An 18,324-nucleotide genomic window follows, 5' to 3' on the forward strand; every position below is an offset into this window, starting at 1 on the left:
CAAGTACAATATTATTTAACATTTTATTAGAGATATAATAGTTTTCTTCTCTATCAATAATATATCCCATATTTGAGTTTAGCAACTTCAATTTTGTACTATAAAAAAAATGAAATGAGTATTTTGATTTTTTGAAAGGTCATTTAGTTTCATGAAAATATTATATTTATATAATGAATTATAAAAATGTATAAATATGTATACTACAGAAATATGAGAGAGAAAATTTATTTTTTTTCAATAAACATAACGATTTCCAATTTTTAAAACATAAAAATTTATATCACAATTGAAAATAGCTTAACTTTTGGTACTTATTGCCAGCCATTTGCAGTTGTGATTTGTATGGAAAATGGTTGATGAACAACTTTTTCATTTAGTAACTTATTTTTAAATAAAATTTTCATTCGTTTATATTTTTAATCATGCATTGATAAATATAATAATCTATTAATTATTAAATATGGTAAACATTGATTTCATTTTCTCTTTAATGTGTAATCAAATTATTGAACATTCATTTGAATTTATGTCAATTAAAGTTTATATTTAATATTTTAAAAAATTCAAATAATACCCAATTTTTGTTGAAAATGAATTATTATTGAAGTTTTTCATTAGAAGAAATTGCTAATGAAAATATCTACTCAATTCTATTTTTACCCAAATATTTTTGTTTTTTAATGTTTCAGTAAATTTGCTTTTTTAAAAATTTCCATTTGATTCTTAATCTATAAAAAAACTACTCATACTTTCTTTTGTAGAAAATTGCTCATTTTAAAACAAAAAATTCATATGATTTCCATTTAAGGCTGCTACACAGAGCCAAGTAAATTTTAAGATTTGGTTTTTATAAGACTTAGACAGATTGTCACTATATACTTTTGTTTTTCATTTTGCCTCTATCCCATGTTGAAGCAGTGAGGAAAAAATTTAATTTGAATTTTGACAATTTGTTTGTATGATTGTGTTATTTCTTTTAGTATAGAATGTTTTTACATTTGGTGTTAAAAGCTAGAGACATTTCAGTGTTTAATTGAAAAAGTTAAATAAAAAATAAAATTTGTGTGACTAATATAAAATTATTAAATTTTGCTGATAAGTTAAAATTTATCTTATCTATTAACTAAAACTGAAATATTTCATTTAAACACATCTTATTACATTTACTGATTTTTAAGGTTGGAACCAAACTTCTATCTTTTTTTACATGGAATTCTTGGAAACACATCTATCGAGTAAAAGTAGAATCGGGTGTATTAAATATATGACTGAAATCAAATATTAATAAATTTGTTATTTATTTAATTTAGTTAAAAAATTTGGTATATCATTAATTATTTGGTTCATTATTGTAGACAAATTTTTTGTTTGTATATAAATAATTATAAGCTAACAAATTTATATTTAGTAATATAACATTTCTGTTATTAGGTATGGGTTATCAAGAAAATCAAGTGATCCAGGTTCCTCAGACCATAAACATGGTTTTAAATTTACAGGTATGTGCTATTTTTGTTATTTTAAGGATTTTTAGATTCAAGTTTTTTAGAAACTTTCAAACAAGTTAATTATATATTGATTTCAATTAATTTAGTAGCTGTGAATACATAAAAAAAAATATCACTATAGATATTGCATTTTATGGAAGTTATATCAGATAATAATGCAGTTCTTAATATCTATAATAAGCATGAGCACAATGCAGCATGTGTGCATGCAGGAGGCAACTATTTGCCATATTAATAATTTTCTGTGAAAAAATATTTGTGACAGTGATTAGTATTTTTGGTTTGATGTAATTTAGGTTAAAATTTTTTTCTTTTCAATTGAAGACACAAGTGGATGAAGGTGTTATAATTATTCAAAATCTGATTGCCTTGCATAAACAAAGATGTAATGTATCCATCTATCACAATAGCTTCATCAAAGTTCTCATAAATGAATGTTTTTAATTGTGTGACAATTTGCTCAATTTACTCAAAACTTTGATTTTGTAACATAACACCTTTATCCAATTGTTTTGTTACAAACAAAACATTGTATATTTATGCATGTTGTTTTGTGTTTGTGTTCTGATCAATAGTTTTTGAGATGGAGGCCAGATTAATTGTACAACCAGAACACTTTTCTAGCAAATGACTGGTTATCTGACAAATGTTTTTGACTCAATTTATAATTTCTGGTCAACATAGAAATTCATATCATTTTTAAAAAGTAAAACACAACCTTTGTTTTATAATGCTTCTGCTTAAATTATGGAACATCCAGAATTTCATTCCAGAATTTCCAGAACATCAAATTCTATTCTATATGAAAGTATGGAACATTTATACTTTAATGTCAGCTTGAAGATCAAAATTAAAATCAGTTGTGTCAAATTATATAGTAAATTTACTAATTATGCTATAATTTATGTTGGACATTACTATGTAATTTGATGTAATCAGTTATAATTTTGATCTTCAAGCTGATGTCAAGGAATAAAATCTGGATGTTCCTTAATTTAAACTTCCAAAAATGTTATAGAACAAAAGTTGCAGTCCATTTTTCAAAATAATAAAAACTTTTATGTTGACTTAAAGTAGATTTATAAATATTATTTATAAATCTACTTTATAAATAAATTAATATATATTGAGTCAAAAGCATTGTCAGATTACAATCCTTTGCTGGAAAAGTATTCTGGTTGTACAATACAGTTGAATGTTGAAATATGTTCCAGCTTTCTGAAGTCCTCTTTAGTTAAGGGCTGAATTAATGGTTATGCATAATTTTTGACATAAATGTAATAATTAGTGATGTAACGAATATTCGGTTACTATTCGGTATTCGACCTATTTTTTGCTATTCGGCCGAATACCGAATACCTAAAAACAGGAGTGAGAAATAACAAAAACTGTAAATTAATCATTTTGGTATTTAGATTTAATGTTATTGGGTAGTGTTGTTTGTTTATATTTATTTATAACTTATAGCATGCACAAAATAAAAAAGAAAATAATATTAGTCACATGTATTCACAATTTATAATTACAAACATCAGCACACGTACACACCTATTCATTCGAGAATCATCGCACATCTGAGGGTCTGTCCCTGCCTATCCTTCTTTTTAAGCACTCATCTTTGCTCTTCCCTTTCTTTTTCCTCTATCGCTCTAGTCCACGTATGCCTATGCATACATCATAATACCCTGCTCACAATACTTTCAATTTGTCACTTTCTGTCGTAGAGTTCCCATTTTACAATTACGTGACTCATAGCCTGGTGATAATGAAGAAAGGAGACAGGTAGGACGTCGTTATAAGTCACAGTTATGATTTCACAGATTCCAGACAGCATGGTAGCCTGAATGGCCCCAGACTTTTGCCAGTGCACACTAAGTGGCTTTCATTACAAGCATTTAGCTTTCCGAAGTCTATTAAAACAATTGTTTGGCATTGACAGCTGCAAATTTCACACCAATAAGCTGCCTCGACTTGTTCGATTATGTTATCAACTCAATTTCATATTTATTTTCACATTTTTACTTCACGGCCCTTCTCTGTTCTTTTTCTGTTATTTACACGTGTAGGTCATTTCATTGTTATTCACATTTGATATCATTATTTATCACATACTGCCATGACACTCTTGTATGTCAGCTACAACTGCCAAGAATTAACGTGATTGGCAAAGTGTAGTGACAGCGGGCCAATAGAGAGCAGGGTCCTTGCCATAATGCGGTTTGTACGCCAATTTTCATAGTGCGTTAATCAAGCCGAGTAGTTTGAATATTCGGCATTTGGCCTGAGGTCGAATATACTATTCGTTGCAACACTAGTAATAATAATAAAATGTATTTAAAATATATAATGAATAAAATATTTGAAACAAAAATAATTTAATGTCAGTTTAAACTTAAGTGGTTTTTACTGCAGTTTGATACAAGATATAATCCACATGATGATTAGTGACTTATATAAAGAAGAAATAATATTTTCATAATGATGATAGGTTTGATGTCTCCTCCCTGCTTTTCTAGTATTATTTTCAATTGATCCATATAAGATATATATTTTTACATTAATTTAATATATTCTTGAATCAATAAAATAACTATAGCTGGAGACAAGCATTTGAACAAAGAAATTTGTAAAAATACTATATTTTTAAAACTTTCATAAAAAGATTTTAAGTTTCTTGAATTGGTAACTTTTAAATATATTTTAAAAAATTTTTTATATTTTATAAACTTTTTCTTAAGGTAAAAAAGGTATGATATTTTCTTAATATATGATTCACAAATAATAGAGTTAATATTTATCATAAAAATTTTAAATTTGAATATGAATTAGAACATCAGTATGTTATAAATTTTTTAGACATCATAAATGAATGAACTATAGATAAATTTAAGAAGTTTGAAAAACCTAGTAATGTTTAGAAAACTATGAATTATCCTTCATAATGTCAGGCTTATATAAAAAGAAATACATTTATTAATGAAATTTAAAATATATGGAGTAGAACCACAGAAAAAATATAAATATAGTAATAGAAAATACACTTAAAAAATTTTTGTTGAATGACTATCCTATATTATTATTAAATAAGTAGATTAAAAATAATATGACAAAACTGGAGGAGTAATCAAACAAAAGAAGTACACCTTGTATAACTCCAGAATTGTATTTAATTAACCAAAAATGTTTTTGATCTACTTCCATATACTTTCTTCAGTTGGAACATCAAATGTAAATGGAAAAAAAAAAAAAGATTATTTGAAAAACAGTAAACACAGCAGAAATAATTTAAATTAAAAAGAATGGGAAGAATGCTCTAAATCAATAGAATATTTATACAATTCAAATATAATGGATATAAAAAAGAAATAAATATATATTATAATCAAAACATAAAACATAACATAAATACAAGCAAACATAGAGCGTATCAAAATAAGATAAAAGCAAACAATAAACAATTATTGGGGATTAAGCCCAAGTTAAAAGTTTGTATATAGATTTCCATGCAGTTGATAACATGTCAGCATCCTTATGATTGATAAAGTGTTTTCTATTACTGTATTTTATGGACTATAAGATGCACTTTTTTCTTCAAAAAATTGCCTCCAAAATTCAGGTGCATCTTATACTCGAAATTAATATAAAAATGTCCAGTGTTTGATTTAAAATTCCCGCATCTTAAAAATGGCCATATATTTGATGCCGTGGGAAATCTATCTCTATCTGGCAACATTGAATTCAACTGGCAGTAACAGTGCACCGATGCGACAAACACGAGTTGCAGGGTGTCAGGATAGAATCGTCTGGACGTACGATTCCCACGCTTTTTCTCTTTTCAAATGAGCAATGGTTGTCGCCATAGAAACTCAGATTACGAGATGACCGGTGGTTCTGAATCCACAACTGCGGATTGGCCAGCAATCATTGTGCAACCATCGTGCGACCAGTGGACATCCGATAGCGCTACTACGTGTTGATTGGTGGATCAGCGTTTGCTTCAATCCATATAAAAGGATTGAATTTAGGTGGTGAAAATGGTAAAAATGTTATTTTTTTTAAAAATTGCTTAAAAATTAAGGTGCATCTCATAGCCCATAGTATCTTATAGTCCGTAAAATACGGTAGTTTAAAAAATTTCTAATAATTCCAAGAACTTGATAGAGTTAGGGCTCCTGGCAGACCTAATGATCTTAGCCTCATCCCATTTTATCTGTATGCCCTTCTGGGAAACATAACCTGCTAAGACTATGGTGTTGAAATTTTTTTTAATGCTGTATTTGTGTTCTTTAATTCTTTGTAGTATAGTGCATTTGGTAACTTCACACATGTTAATTGCATGTTGAAGTGCTGGTCCTCAATTGGAGTGGTGTAAACATCTGAGGAGTTGGTGTTGCTAAGTGGCTCCTTGTCACTATGTAGAATTCCAACAACCAACAGATTATGCTTACAGACAAAGTTTATGTTTCTCATTTTAGCCAATTTCTTGTGTATTCATCTTAATGCAAGAACATAATGTAATGAACTGTGTCTTCACAACTGCTCTTCTTAGAGGCCAGCTGTGAAGACACACTTCTTGGTGTTTCAAAAGTGCTAATTAAGGTTTGTATCAAAACTGGAGGAGTAATCAAACAAAAGAAGTACACCTTGTATAACTCCAGAATTGTATCAAATCAGCAGGAAATCCATGTTGTTTGGCAACCTACTCAATATAATCCAGTTCGATGTAAGTATCAACGAAATTAGTGTAATGGGTGTAATCTCATCATATTAATCATCTGAATGCTGAGAGTTTCACAGAGAATAGATGAAACAAATTGTGTGGGATGAAAACTTGTTGATAAGTGGACTTATAGTAAATGCCGGTGTAAATTCTGCCATCTTTGCAAGTGGTATATAATCAATATAAAAGAAATAGCTATAATATAAAAAGGGATATTTGAAAATTTAAAAGCAAAATTAAATAATTCTAATACAAAAGTAGCTATAACTATGATAAATAAAATAAATATTTAAGTAGAAATAAAAAAAAAAAAAAGAATTTGAAGAAAAAATTGGCGTGACTTACAAATTATCATGTACTGTGTATATCATAACCCTAAGTTTTAAAATTGGAAGAAAATTCAATTAAAGTATTAAAGAATATGAAGCACATTAAGATTAGAAAGTCAAGAATCATCATGGTTTAAACATTGTACTGAAAATAATTGTTCAACACACAGAAATAATTTAAAATTACTAAATGAAGAAAATAGTGTATTTAAAAGATGATTTAAAGAATGTATGTTTATAATAAATGATATAAAAATAATTAAGTAATAATAAATAATTTAAATAATGGTATGAAAATTGATTCAGGATTGTATATCATATTAGATGGAAAATTATTTAAGTAAGTTAACCATTGTAATCCATAGTGTTATAATCAACAAACTTTTATGAATAACATTAAGTTATTTATTATTTGTAAAAAATTACAATTATATTATGGAATAATTTAAAGAATTTTTGTACTGTTCAAGGAATTATAGAAATAAAAAAAATGTATAGACTTAAAATGTCTCTCATATGTTAGATTACAGCAGTGTTGTATAATGAGTAAGTTGACATTTATTGTAATTGAAAACTTTTTTAAATTATATAATAATAATGTGATTTTTTAAAATAATCTGAGAGGGGCCAGCTAGGTCTACTGACCCAAAATGTATAATTGTAACATAAATAAATAAAAGAAACTTATTTGTCTTCTGAGCTATGTCTGTCCTATTAAAATCAGTATTGATAAGGTTCCTACATGGTTTTACCTTAAGAAAAATTTTTTGTATTTTATATATAAAGAAATTTGCATATGAATAGTAGTTTTCTTAAATTCAGAACATAAAACAAATTTTGAAGTGTTGGATTTAAAAGAAAATTGCAATTAATATTTAATCTATTACAATAATAATTGAAATAATATATTACTTTTTAATATTAATAAATGTTCAAAATATTAAATTCTAATATATGTATTAGAAGACTATGCAGAAATTGTTGATGAAGAAGGAGATTACTCTACTCCAACTGGTAAAAATTGTTTTCTAATTTTAATTTATATACAAAAATTAATAAATTATTTGTATAATTTCATAATTTTTAACAATTTTAGCAAGAGATTATGAATTGTGTCGTTCGGACATTACTTTAGCCGATATAATAGGTGAAGGTCAATTTGGTGATGTACATAAGGGAACTTACAAATGGAAGGTGATCATTTTCTTATTGATTTAGACTAGAAAATTCATGTGAATATATTAATATTCACTAGATAATTGAAGAATATATCAAAATAGCTAATACAAAAATCAGTTTTAATGTACTATAAAATATTATTTTGTTTTAATAATACTAATAATCCTTATAAATGGATTTTATTTATAAAATGAATAAAAATTATTAAAAATATAATACTGAGATGTGTTTCTATGATAGATGAAGACTAATGATTTATTTTCACATATTAGTCTTCACTTATCAGTTGATCTAACAGTTGTTTTATATACAAATATATTTTGAAAAAGTTCATAAAATATTTAAAAAAAGACACTATATTAAAATGGCTTTATTTTCTCTTCTGTTTATAATATATGAAATAAGATTCTTATGTCAAAGTTTGCAGCCATCTGTAGACTTCTCATTTGTATAAATTTGCAAAAATGTTAGTGCCATTTCTAAAGGAAAATTTTTATTAAAATTGTGTTGATAAAAAGGCAAGGTAATAAGTAGGTGATATTTAGTGGACAAGCATATTAACAAAGACTACATTAAGACAGATGAGAAGCCTACAGATAAAAGTCAACTCCACTGTAAGAATGTTATTTCCTGAAGCATGATGATTAAAAAATAATAATAATGTTTTAATATATTGTCTTTATTTTTATTATTATAAAGTGTGTACTTTTATCATCATGGCAATTTTACCAATATTATAATATAATATGCTTTTTGTTGTTTCTGATTAAATTTCAGTTTATTTTAATGATCTAGATTCATCCACAATAACAAATGGAGAATAATCTTGAATTTAATATGTTATACACAGTATAATTCTTGACATTATTGTCTCTCCCTTTTCTTTTTTTTATGAGAAAAACATACCAGGAAATAACTAATTAACCTTCATTTTATAAAATATATTTTGACCAGCAAACTGGATATATATTACTACAATACTCTCAAACCTAAAATCCAATTAAAATCCAAATTCCAAACCTAATTTTAATAATGAACAAATGTTGTTTAAAATTTTCTGTTTGATTTGTGTTCTACCAGTAGAACCTGATGATGGCCTTTGTAAAGGTTGAAAACATTTGTTCTTCATTAAATGTTTTCGTTCTTCTAACTGGATTTTAGGTTTTGGAGTACTGTACTATATTTTGACCTATTCTCTCAAGCATCAGCTATGGTCTTCATCAGTTGATTAAAAAAAATACCATAAAATAAAATAAAATGCAGATTGTGATTTTATATATGATTTCATGGTCGGTCATTTAACCAGTTACTTCTACATAATGGCCAGTTTTTGAAAGTGCCAATTTTCTCTCCATTGGCCTCGATGAAAATGTTAAGCAGTTAAATGGTCAACTGCTTGACACAGCCAGCAGTTAGCAATTTGCTATACATTTTTTTAAGTTATATGATAATCTAACAGTCAATATAAAGAGAAAATTTAAAATATTGAGACACTCAATGATCTATAGATAAGCATGGAAACAAAAATGATTACAATCAAAAGTACTTACTTCACGTATATAAAAATTTACTGTTAAAGTTTAATTTACGATAATGAGTTTTTATTAATTTAAAATGAAATATAATTTATTTTAAAAATATCAATATTAATAAAATCTGTTTTCAATCATTGATATATATCCCTCCTACACGGGTGGATCTACAAAGGGACTAATGGGGCTTAAGCCCTGGGCCTCCAAGTGTCAAGGACCCACAAAGATTGAATTATCATCATAAATTTTTAATACTTTTTCTTTAACAATGAACACTTATCATATAGTAAAAAACTAGTTAATATTAATATATAATAATAATGATAATTTAAGACAATAATGATAATTTCTAGTATTATTTGTTTTATTGTAATCGATGTAAAGATTCTTAATCTAACAAAAAAGGGGCCCCATTAGACTTCAGTAATCCCTAGACCCTGAAAAACCTAGATCTGCCCTTGCTCCCACATATTATTTGTAGCAATCTATTTCCACCTTGTTTATAAATTTGAAAAATTTACAAATTATTATACTAAAATTAATAATTAAATTTAATTAATTACTAAAATAAAAAAACATTCAAATGTAGCAATTATTATAATGTATGATTAAATTATACTGTAATTTTGATTTGTTTTAGTTTCAATTTTGTAAGTCTCATGAAAACTTTAGATTATTTTTACAGAAAATTTTGGTTAACTTTAATACAGAACTGTTTAAGTTATATTGTTGTCATCCCTAGTGAACATTTAAATCATATAATTAAGAACATACTGTGTTTCTGTGCATTTAAGAGCGTGTTTGTATAGATGGGACAAAATCAGCACTATATTGCACAAAGTACAGTACCTAAAACAGTTTTTAAAAAAACCTTAATATTACTGGAAGCATTTTTTTATTTTGGATTTTTAATTTTAATAATGACTACTACAGAGATGTCACTGAATAGTTACTGTATATATACATTTACAATTAATTTACATTGACACAGTAGTGCAGTGTTTTTATAAGACAAACACAACTGACACACACAAGAGCATGCTCGTAAAAGCAAAGCGGGATGTGTTTCAAAACCATAAAAAGAAATGCTTTTCATTTATAGGATTATGCTCTTATTTGTGCAGAAATGTAGTAAGAGTTTGTTAAGTAACTCTTACCATATATCATATCTTAAGTAATGTTCAAAAATAAACAATTTTTGTTTGGAAATATTTGGATTATTTTCTATAGAGGAAACATTCTTCATTTAGTTTGGTAGATTTATTAATTGTTAAAAAATATGTATAAATTAATACAATAAAATTTTTTAATTGTGAACTATATTGACTTTTTAACACTTAAGAGAAAAAAGGAAAATTAATCACTCTCATAAATTATTTAGAAGATTTGTGTGTTTCTGCTATATTTAGTTTAGAAGAGCAGTTTCTGCTATATTTAGTTTACTAAAGCATAATTAATATGTATATAATTTAATGCATTTTGTGAAATAAAGGTTGAGAAGTTGCTTTCTGGTGTCAAGCTTTTTCCTATAAAAAAGGAGAAATGAGATAAACAGTAATGTCAAGAATGACATGCTTGTAAGATATTAGTGAGGTTGCGGCTGAAGTTTTCATCTCTAAAACATCTTGAGTGCCGCTGTCTTGTAATAGACATTCGACGTTCACATTTTAGAGATGAAAACTTTGGCCGAAACCTTGCTATTAAAGATCTAGATTAAAAATTTTATATCCAAAATGAATCAAATTTTAGATTTTTGAATTCACAAAACATTCAAAATCTGAAAATTCTGATATACAGTAAATTTTCTGCTAGTTTTCTGATATAACTTATACACTGTTTTTATTGCAGAAATGTTTAATATCTTAATCATAATATTTTTTTGAATTATTATTACAATTTGAAAGATTTTATGATTAAGAGAGATGAAATTTTACAGGAAGATCAGTTTATACCAGTTGCTATCAAGACCTGTAAAGTTGAAAGTGAAGAATCTGTTGGTGAAAAATTTCTAGAAGAAGCATGTTTGTTTCTGTTTTATTTCTAATTGAGTCATTCATTTTTACAATTAATTTATAGAAATTCTTTTCCCTTAGATATAATGCAACAGTTTGATCATCCTCATATTATCAAATTAATTGGAATATGTTCAGAATCACCTATTTGGATTGTGATGGAGCTAGCCAAACATGGAGAGGTATGCTTTATGCGATTTTATATATTAAAGTATAAAACTCAACCAAAATATTTAGATATATAATATGAATTTAAATAGTGATTAGTATGAAAATAGAGGTCAATAACTTACAAATTATAATTACAGTATTCTGTGACTCTCCTATGTTGTTTAATCAATGATGTATATTACTCATATGAAATGATAAAGATAATTTATAATATCAATTTTAGAATCTACTATATTCATCTCTAAATTATAATTAAATTAAATTGAAGTAAGATAATATATAATAGTGCAGGTCAAACAGTATATATAATTGTTCTGAGTTTACAATACTATATAACTTTTTTTAAGAGTAAAATACATATATTTAGTTNTCAATTTTAGAATCTACTATATTCATCTCTAAATTATAATTAAATTAAATTGAAGTAAGATAATATATAATAGTGCAGGTCAAACAGTATATATAATTGTTCTGAGTTTACAATACTATATAACTTTTTTTAAGAGTAAAATACATGTATTTAGTTAAGAAAAATTAATTACTTAACTTCATGAAACCACGAGAACATAAGAATTATCAATTTCACTTATATTAATCAGTTAATAATTGTAATCATAATAATTATTTGAACAATTCTGCTAAAAGTATAGTAAAAATCATGCCAAATCTACTAAATATATTTCAATTTTGTTTTTAATATTGAGCTTAAGAAATATTTACAAATTAAGAATGAAAGTTCACTTATTACTATAGTGAAATTAATTCTAAATTTTGTAATATAGAATGAAATTTTACAATAATTTCAAAAATAATAAATTATTTGTGTGAAACTTTGTAAGTTTATTGAAAATTAAATTTAATGAAAATAAATTGTAACAGTTATCAGAATCAGAAAAAGTTTATTGTCTATTGGGAATTACTTTCCTAAATTGTAACAATTATTAAACATATGCTATATATGTTTTAATAGTCTTGTGCTACTGTTAAATTCATAATTGATGCTGTTTGTATCAGTGTTTCTCAATTTAATTTGGCAGTAAAATTTTCTGAACTAAAAAAAATTGCAAAATTTCTTATATGACGTTAAAATGAAGATTGTGAAATTATAAGAATTTAAAAAATGGTAAACCATGTTATTGCAAATATCAATAAAACACTTTTTAAAAAATTATGTGAAATAAATATAAAAATATAACAACAGGTGTTATATAGAACATACTGCTTGTCAGAGGAGCATATGAAATTGGAAAATGGCTTATAAAACCATGCACAAAAGATATTGAAATATGAATGTTATGTGAGGAGCAATAATATAATAGTTTAGTTAAATAAAGGTTAAAAGTAATACACATTACCTTTAATCTTTAAAGGTAAAAATTATATATATTTTTAATGTTTATATTTTAAGTAATTTCATGACGTTGGCAGAATCTTAATTTTGTTTTGAAGAGTTCTGGTTTCCATAGATAACCATTTAGGTGACACTGGTTTAAGCAATTAAATTATTGTAACTTTTAGAGTTTAATTTGACAAATAATGCTAAAATTATATTTATATATTATTTTTTTAATTCATAATATTGTATCTGTTAGGACTAAAAATTTTTTGCTTTCTTTAGTTTGCTTCTTAAAAGAAACTCATAAGTAAATAATTTTTTTCTTATTAATGAAGTTATTTGATGATTGTTTCAAGATAAGTGAATAATTTCCTCTTTCCTGCATCACAAATTTCAACATTTCTGTTGCCATTGTGTCCATTTACTCTAAAAAAATTAGATTACTTGTTTGAACTAGTTTTTAATTTTTATTTAAATTTGATAGTAAGACTCCTTGTTAATTACTTTAATTATTAGTAGTTACTTTAATCATTTTAATTTCCTATGAAATATATGAAATTTGTAAATTTATATTATTATTATTTAACACGGCATTTATTTATTTATTTATTTATTTTTTTTTTAGATGAGAGCTTATCTTCAAAATAATCAACATAGGTTAGATTTATCTATTCTAATATTATATGCTTATCAATTGAGTACTGCATTATCATATTTGGAAAGTAGAAAGTTTGTACACAGGTATGTATTTTAGTTTTTAAAATATAAAGTTTTAACATACATAAATTTATTGATTTAACATGTAGGTAGATAAATATTATAATTGCAGAATCTGTTACTAAAAACAAATTTACAAAAGGCCATATATAATTAACTTGAATGCATGAAAACTTGGAAATACAGTCGACCCCTTTATAACACGGGTTCCTATAGTTCGGATTTCTATATGAAGGCGAAAAAATTGCGATGGTATCCATACAAACATGGTAAAAACTCCTATAATTCGGTAAAATGTCATCGGGCAGCCGAACTACTTTCNAAAAAAAAGTAATAAATGGAACTCTGTTAAGCAGTTTTGGTATGTAAAAATAAACAGTTTGAGGGACTGCAATATTTATTTATTTACTACAGAAGGAAATGTCACATGACAATTGATATCCTCCCCTGAAAATAATTGAGATAACAAAGGATTAATTAATTAAAATACCAATAACAAAAAAATAAAATCAATAGACATGATAAAAAAAAATAGGTATATAATTTTTTAGTTTTTATTTAAGTATATTATAAAGTAACTATTTACAAATGTGTGTAAAATGTAGATAATCTTCATGTAAAGATTGTTCCACAAAGCCCATATTCTGAATAGACAATAGAAAAAAGATCTGAAAGAAATGGAAACCAAAAAGATGTGGTAAAAAACAAGTTTGGTTATGAGTAATGGGTAGCAGAACTCTTAGATACAGTGAAACAGAATGAATGGAACCATGGAAATATTTATATAAAAGTAAATGATCAAAGTATTTGATAAATTCAGAAAAATGGGGAATTCCTACTCTGGACCTGGCTACAATTGGCATTAAAGGTAAATGGAATTTATAGAGAGAGTATTTAAAATAAGAAATATTTTACAACCTATATTTTAAAGCTATATTATTACATGAATGGTCTCCCATAGAAATTTAAAGACTATAAATAAGCAATAAATTGGAATAGAATGCATGACCTCTTGCAGCTAAAGCAGAACTAAGATATGGGAATGAATTAATCATCTACTTTTGGCCTACTATGAAAATATACTAAGACAAAAATATAGTGTGTTTAGTTTTGTACTTTTTTTTACAGAATTAACTTAATATAATATTTCTGAACTAATTAAATTGATGACAACCAGCACTCTTATTCCTTAGTGTTTTGAGAAATAGAAAATAATTTGTGACAGCCTCATGAGATTTAGTTTATAAATATACAAGATTAAGCAAATTGTAATTAGCAGAAATAAAAAGTAGACATTGTTTGAAGATCCTGTATTTTATGATGATATTTATGAAATGGATATATGACATATTTATGACATACTCTACTAAGTGTATAAATAAATTGTTTGAATATAGTCCATTCTTCAAAATGGTGTTCACTTCTAGTTTTTTATATTTGTTGTATATCCATTTCATATATGTCTTCATAGAATATCAATAAATTTTGTAATATATTTGAGGGACTGCTATATTTATTTATTTATTTATTGTTATATCTAGAATTATATATAACAGAAGGAAAGATGGCAATCCAGAAAAAAATGACCCTTCAGATTTTTACATTTTTGGACTTGGAACGTTGAAATGTCAAAATGCAAAACAAAATTTGGGGGTAATTTCTGTATGTACAGATGTTAGTGTGTGTGAGGGGGGGCTCAATTTTGTTCAGCCTTTTTGAAGCTTTATAACTCCTGTGCTTTTTGTTGAAAATTTTTGAAGTTTAGCAGGGAGGTTTGTTTATTAGGAGGATTGATGCTATTAAATTTTGGTGGTTAAAGATTGAGGGGTGGGGAGATAAAGGGAATCTTGTGTCTCCAGTAGGGTCGGACTTAATGACGATTTTACTCGTCATTAGCATTTACAATTTTTTATAAAATCCATCCCTGCCTTCAAAATTAAACTTTTTGCTATTTATAATAATTAAAAATATAATAAGTTTTTAGTAATAAGATACCATAACATGACACCACATATGTGGTTTTAAATGTTGCCAGGAAAGTTAAGCAACCTGTTGTTGGATTTTTTTAATTTTATGTTTTAAGTATATATTTAGCCTATCCACAAAATCTGGAAATTCAGACCACTTTTAGTCCTAAGATTGCTAGATATTTGGTCTGGTATTATATAATTATTACTTATTAATCATATTTTAAGTTTTTGTAATCATAACAGATGGCACCACTAAATGTTACTAGGAAAATTAAGCAGCTTGTTGGATTTTTTTAATTTTTTGAAAGTTTTCTCTGAGAAGAATAATGTTCCATTTCCAATTGCTGTAATGTTAAATAGAATTTCTCAAGAGGACTGGGCATGTACAGTACACCCATATTAGTAAAAATATTGATGATTAGAACTATTTTAATGGACTTTTAGTTTTTGCTGTTATCATTAAAATATGAATTTTGTTTATTACTAGTTAACAGATAATAGTAGCATTTTTATTAATGATAAGTGCACATTTAAAAATTTTAGAATCAGTAGTAGTAATAATTTTTTACAATTGCAGTTTAAGTTTTAACATTAATATTTCATTATTAAAATATATTTAATATTAATATTACTACTATAAATATAGGATTAAATTAATAACACTGTTAATATTAGTTATACTTAAAGATAAATAGATAAATAATGATAAATTTTATTAAGGTTATATTATACAAAAATGATTATTGCATTTTATTAGGGATATTGCAGCACGTAATGTTCTTGTCTCTGCTCACGACTGTGTTAAATTGGGTGATTTTGGATTATCAAGATGGGTAGAAGATCAATCTTATTATAAAGCTTCAAAAGGAAAATTACCAATTAAGTGGATGGCACCCGAATCTATTAATTTTCGCCGTTTCACTACAGCAAGTGATGTATGGATGTTTGGTAATAAATACTTGATTTTATATTGTATTCCTTGAAATATATTAGATTCCATTAAATTGTTTAATGGAATCTTTTTTATTATCAGTTTTATTAATTGGAATAGGTTTATCTAGAATTTCATACAAAATAGAAATGAAACAAGCTGAAATATTTATATATCCAGATACATCTCAAAGTTCTTAGGAACTGTTTGCTGTCTCNACGGATTATTCCCAAAAAAAATATACGTATTTTGGAAATGTTGAGTCGAATTAGTCTAGGAATCGATTAATTTTATGGAAGGAAACCTTTCAAACAGCCATAGTCCGTAAAGTGCATACATGCCAGGCCTTGATTGGCAAGGACTCATACAAAATGGATTCATAAAGAACGGACCGTACAGTCGACCCCCTATAACACTGTTGATAATTCCGTTTTATATGAATTCCATGTTGTACGAGTCACTTAGATTTTACAAATACGTGAGCCGTTCACAGCCCAGGACACGTATTTGTAAAATCTAAGTGACTCGTACAACATGGAATTCGTATAAAACAGAAAAATCAACAGTTTTATAGGGGGTCGATTGTATCTACCGTGTTATAGAGGGGTTGACTGTAATTACAAAACTTATAAAATTAAGGATAATATCTAATAATTGCATAACAAGATTTTGTTTACAAAAATTGACTTAATTAAATGGAAACATGTATAGATAAGAAAATATAAACTATTTTTAAGCAATTACTAGCAATAAATATTTTTAAAGAATGTACAATATCTATATTAGTCTCAATTATCTCAGGAATGATTATACCTTTAAGAGATTAAAAAGTCAGGTTAGATTACATAGAATGTTTGGTAAATTATTAAATAAACTGGATTTTGGTGCATTAATGCATTCAAAACCAGTTTATTTAATGATTTAATCTATGATATACTCTATTTTTGGTTATATCTATTTATTGAACATAATACTTCTAAATTATACAATAAAGCACTTTTAATTTTACTTAACAACTGCATTTATTAAAGTGAATGTAAATGTATGATTACAATTTAAAAAATATTAAATTTATATTATGAGAAGTCACCAGAATAAATTCCTTTCAAAATGTCTAGAGCTATTTCTGGTATTATTAATTGCCCAGTCTAGATTCATGAAACAAATTGTACTGCACTAGGTTTTTTCCTTTTCTTTATTGACAAAATAATCTTCCATAGTTTAGTTTAGATGATGCAGAATCTTGGTCAAATGTGTTCTCTAAAGGTTTTCTTAAAATAGTGTAGAGTAAATCAATCTATTTTATATTGAGATACTCTTTTTCAGTCAAGGATGATGAAATGAAAATTAATAATTATAACAATAATTTGTTATATTTTATATTAAAATGACAAGTTATTAATGAGAGAGAGACTATTTTAGGATGTCTCGTAATTGCTATAATTATAAACTCAGCATTGAAACAACTGTTAAATACATTTAAAATTCTGTAATGAGCATTTGTAACTTTTTGAATGTGTTAACAAAATAATGATGCCTGATTTTTTTTGATTATGTATAATTGATGAGCAAACTGAAAAACAGATGTTTTTTAAAGGAATGTAATAATTTTAATTTATTATAAAATAATACAGTATAGTTCTTAATCATTTAAGTTTTTAGTAATTTCAAAAATATGAAAACAAAAATGATAATTTGAATTAAAAATTTTAGCTACATTATACCCTGTTATAATATCTCAATTTTGAATTATAAAATTTAGTAGGTAAAAAAGGCTTCAATGCATTCATTTTAGATTGAAGATGACGATTATTAATTTTAAAAATTTTAATGCCATTTTCATAATTTATAATGGAAAGCTATGAAGATCATAAGTTAGGTTCATAAATTACCTAAATTACTTTAACAATTTATGT

General features: G+C 25.8%; 1 protein-coding gene across 1 annotated transcript in view; it reads left to right on the forward strand.

Annotated features, from left to right (window-relative positions):
• LOC111620504 (focal adhesion kinase 1-like) overlaps positions 1 to 18,324 on the forward strand; it is a 98,055-nt gene that overhangs the window by 28,880 nt on the left and 50,851 nt on the right. The window contains exons 11-17 of the mRNA XM_023362426.1: positions 1,435 to 1,502; positions 7,524 to 7,574; positions 7,657 to 7,754; positions 11,208 to 11,292; positions 11,365 to 11,465; positions 13,416 to 13,531; positions 16,235 to 16,425. Coding sequence (XP_023218194.1) covers positions 1,435 to 1,502; positions 7,524 to 7,574; positions 7,657 to 7,754; positions 11,208 to 11,292; positions 11,365 to 11,465; positions 13,416 to 13,531; positions 16,235 to 16,425 — 710 coding nt within the window. The remainder of the gene's footprint in view (positions 1 to 1,434; positions 1,503 to 7,523; positions 7,575 to 7,656; positions 7,755 to 11,207; positions 11,293 to 11,364; positions 11,466 to 13,415; positions 13,532 to 16,234; positions 16,426 to 18,324) is intronic.

Source organism: Centruroides sculpturatus, unplaced genomic scaffold (assembly GCF_000671375.1).
Source record: "Centruroides sculpturatus isolate CEXI.00-Female unplaced genomic scaffold, Cexi_2.0 scaffold28, whole genome shotgun sequence".
Lineage (NCBI taxonomy): Eukaryota > Metazoa > Arthropoda > Arachnida > Scorpiones > Buthidae > Centruroides > Centruroides sculpturatus.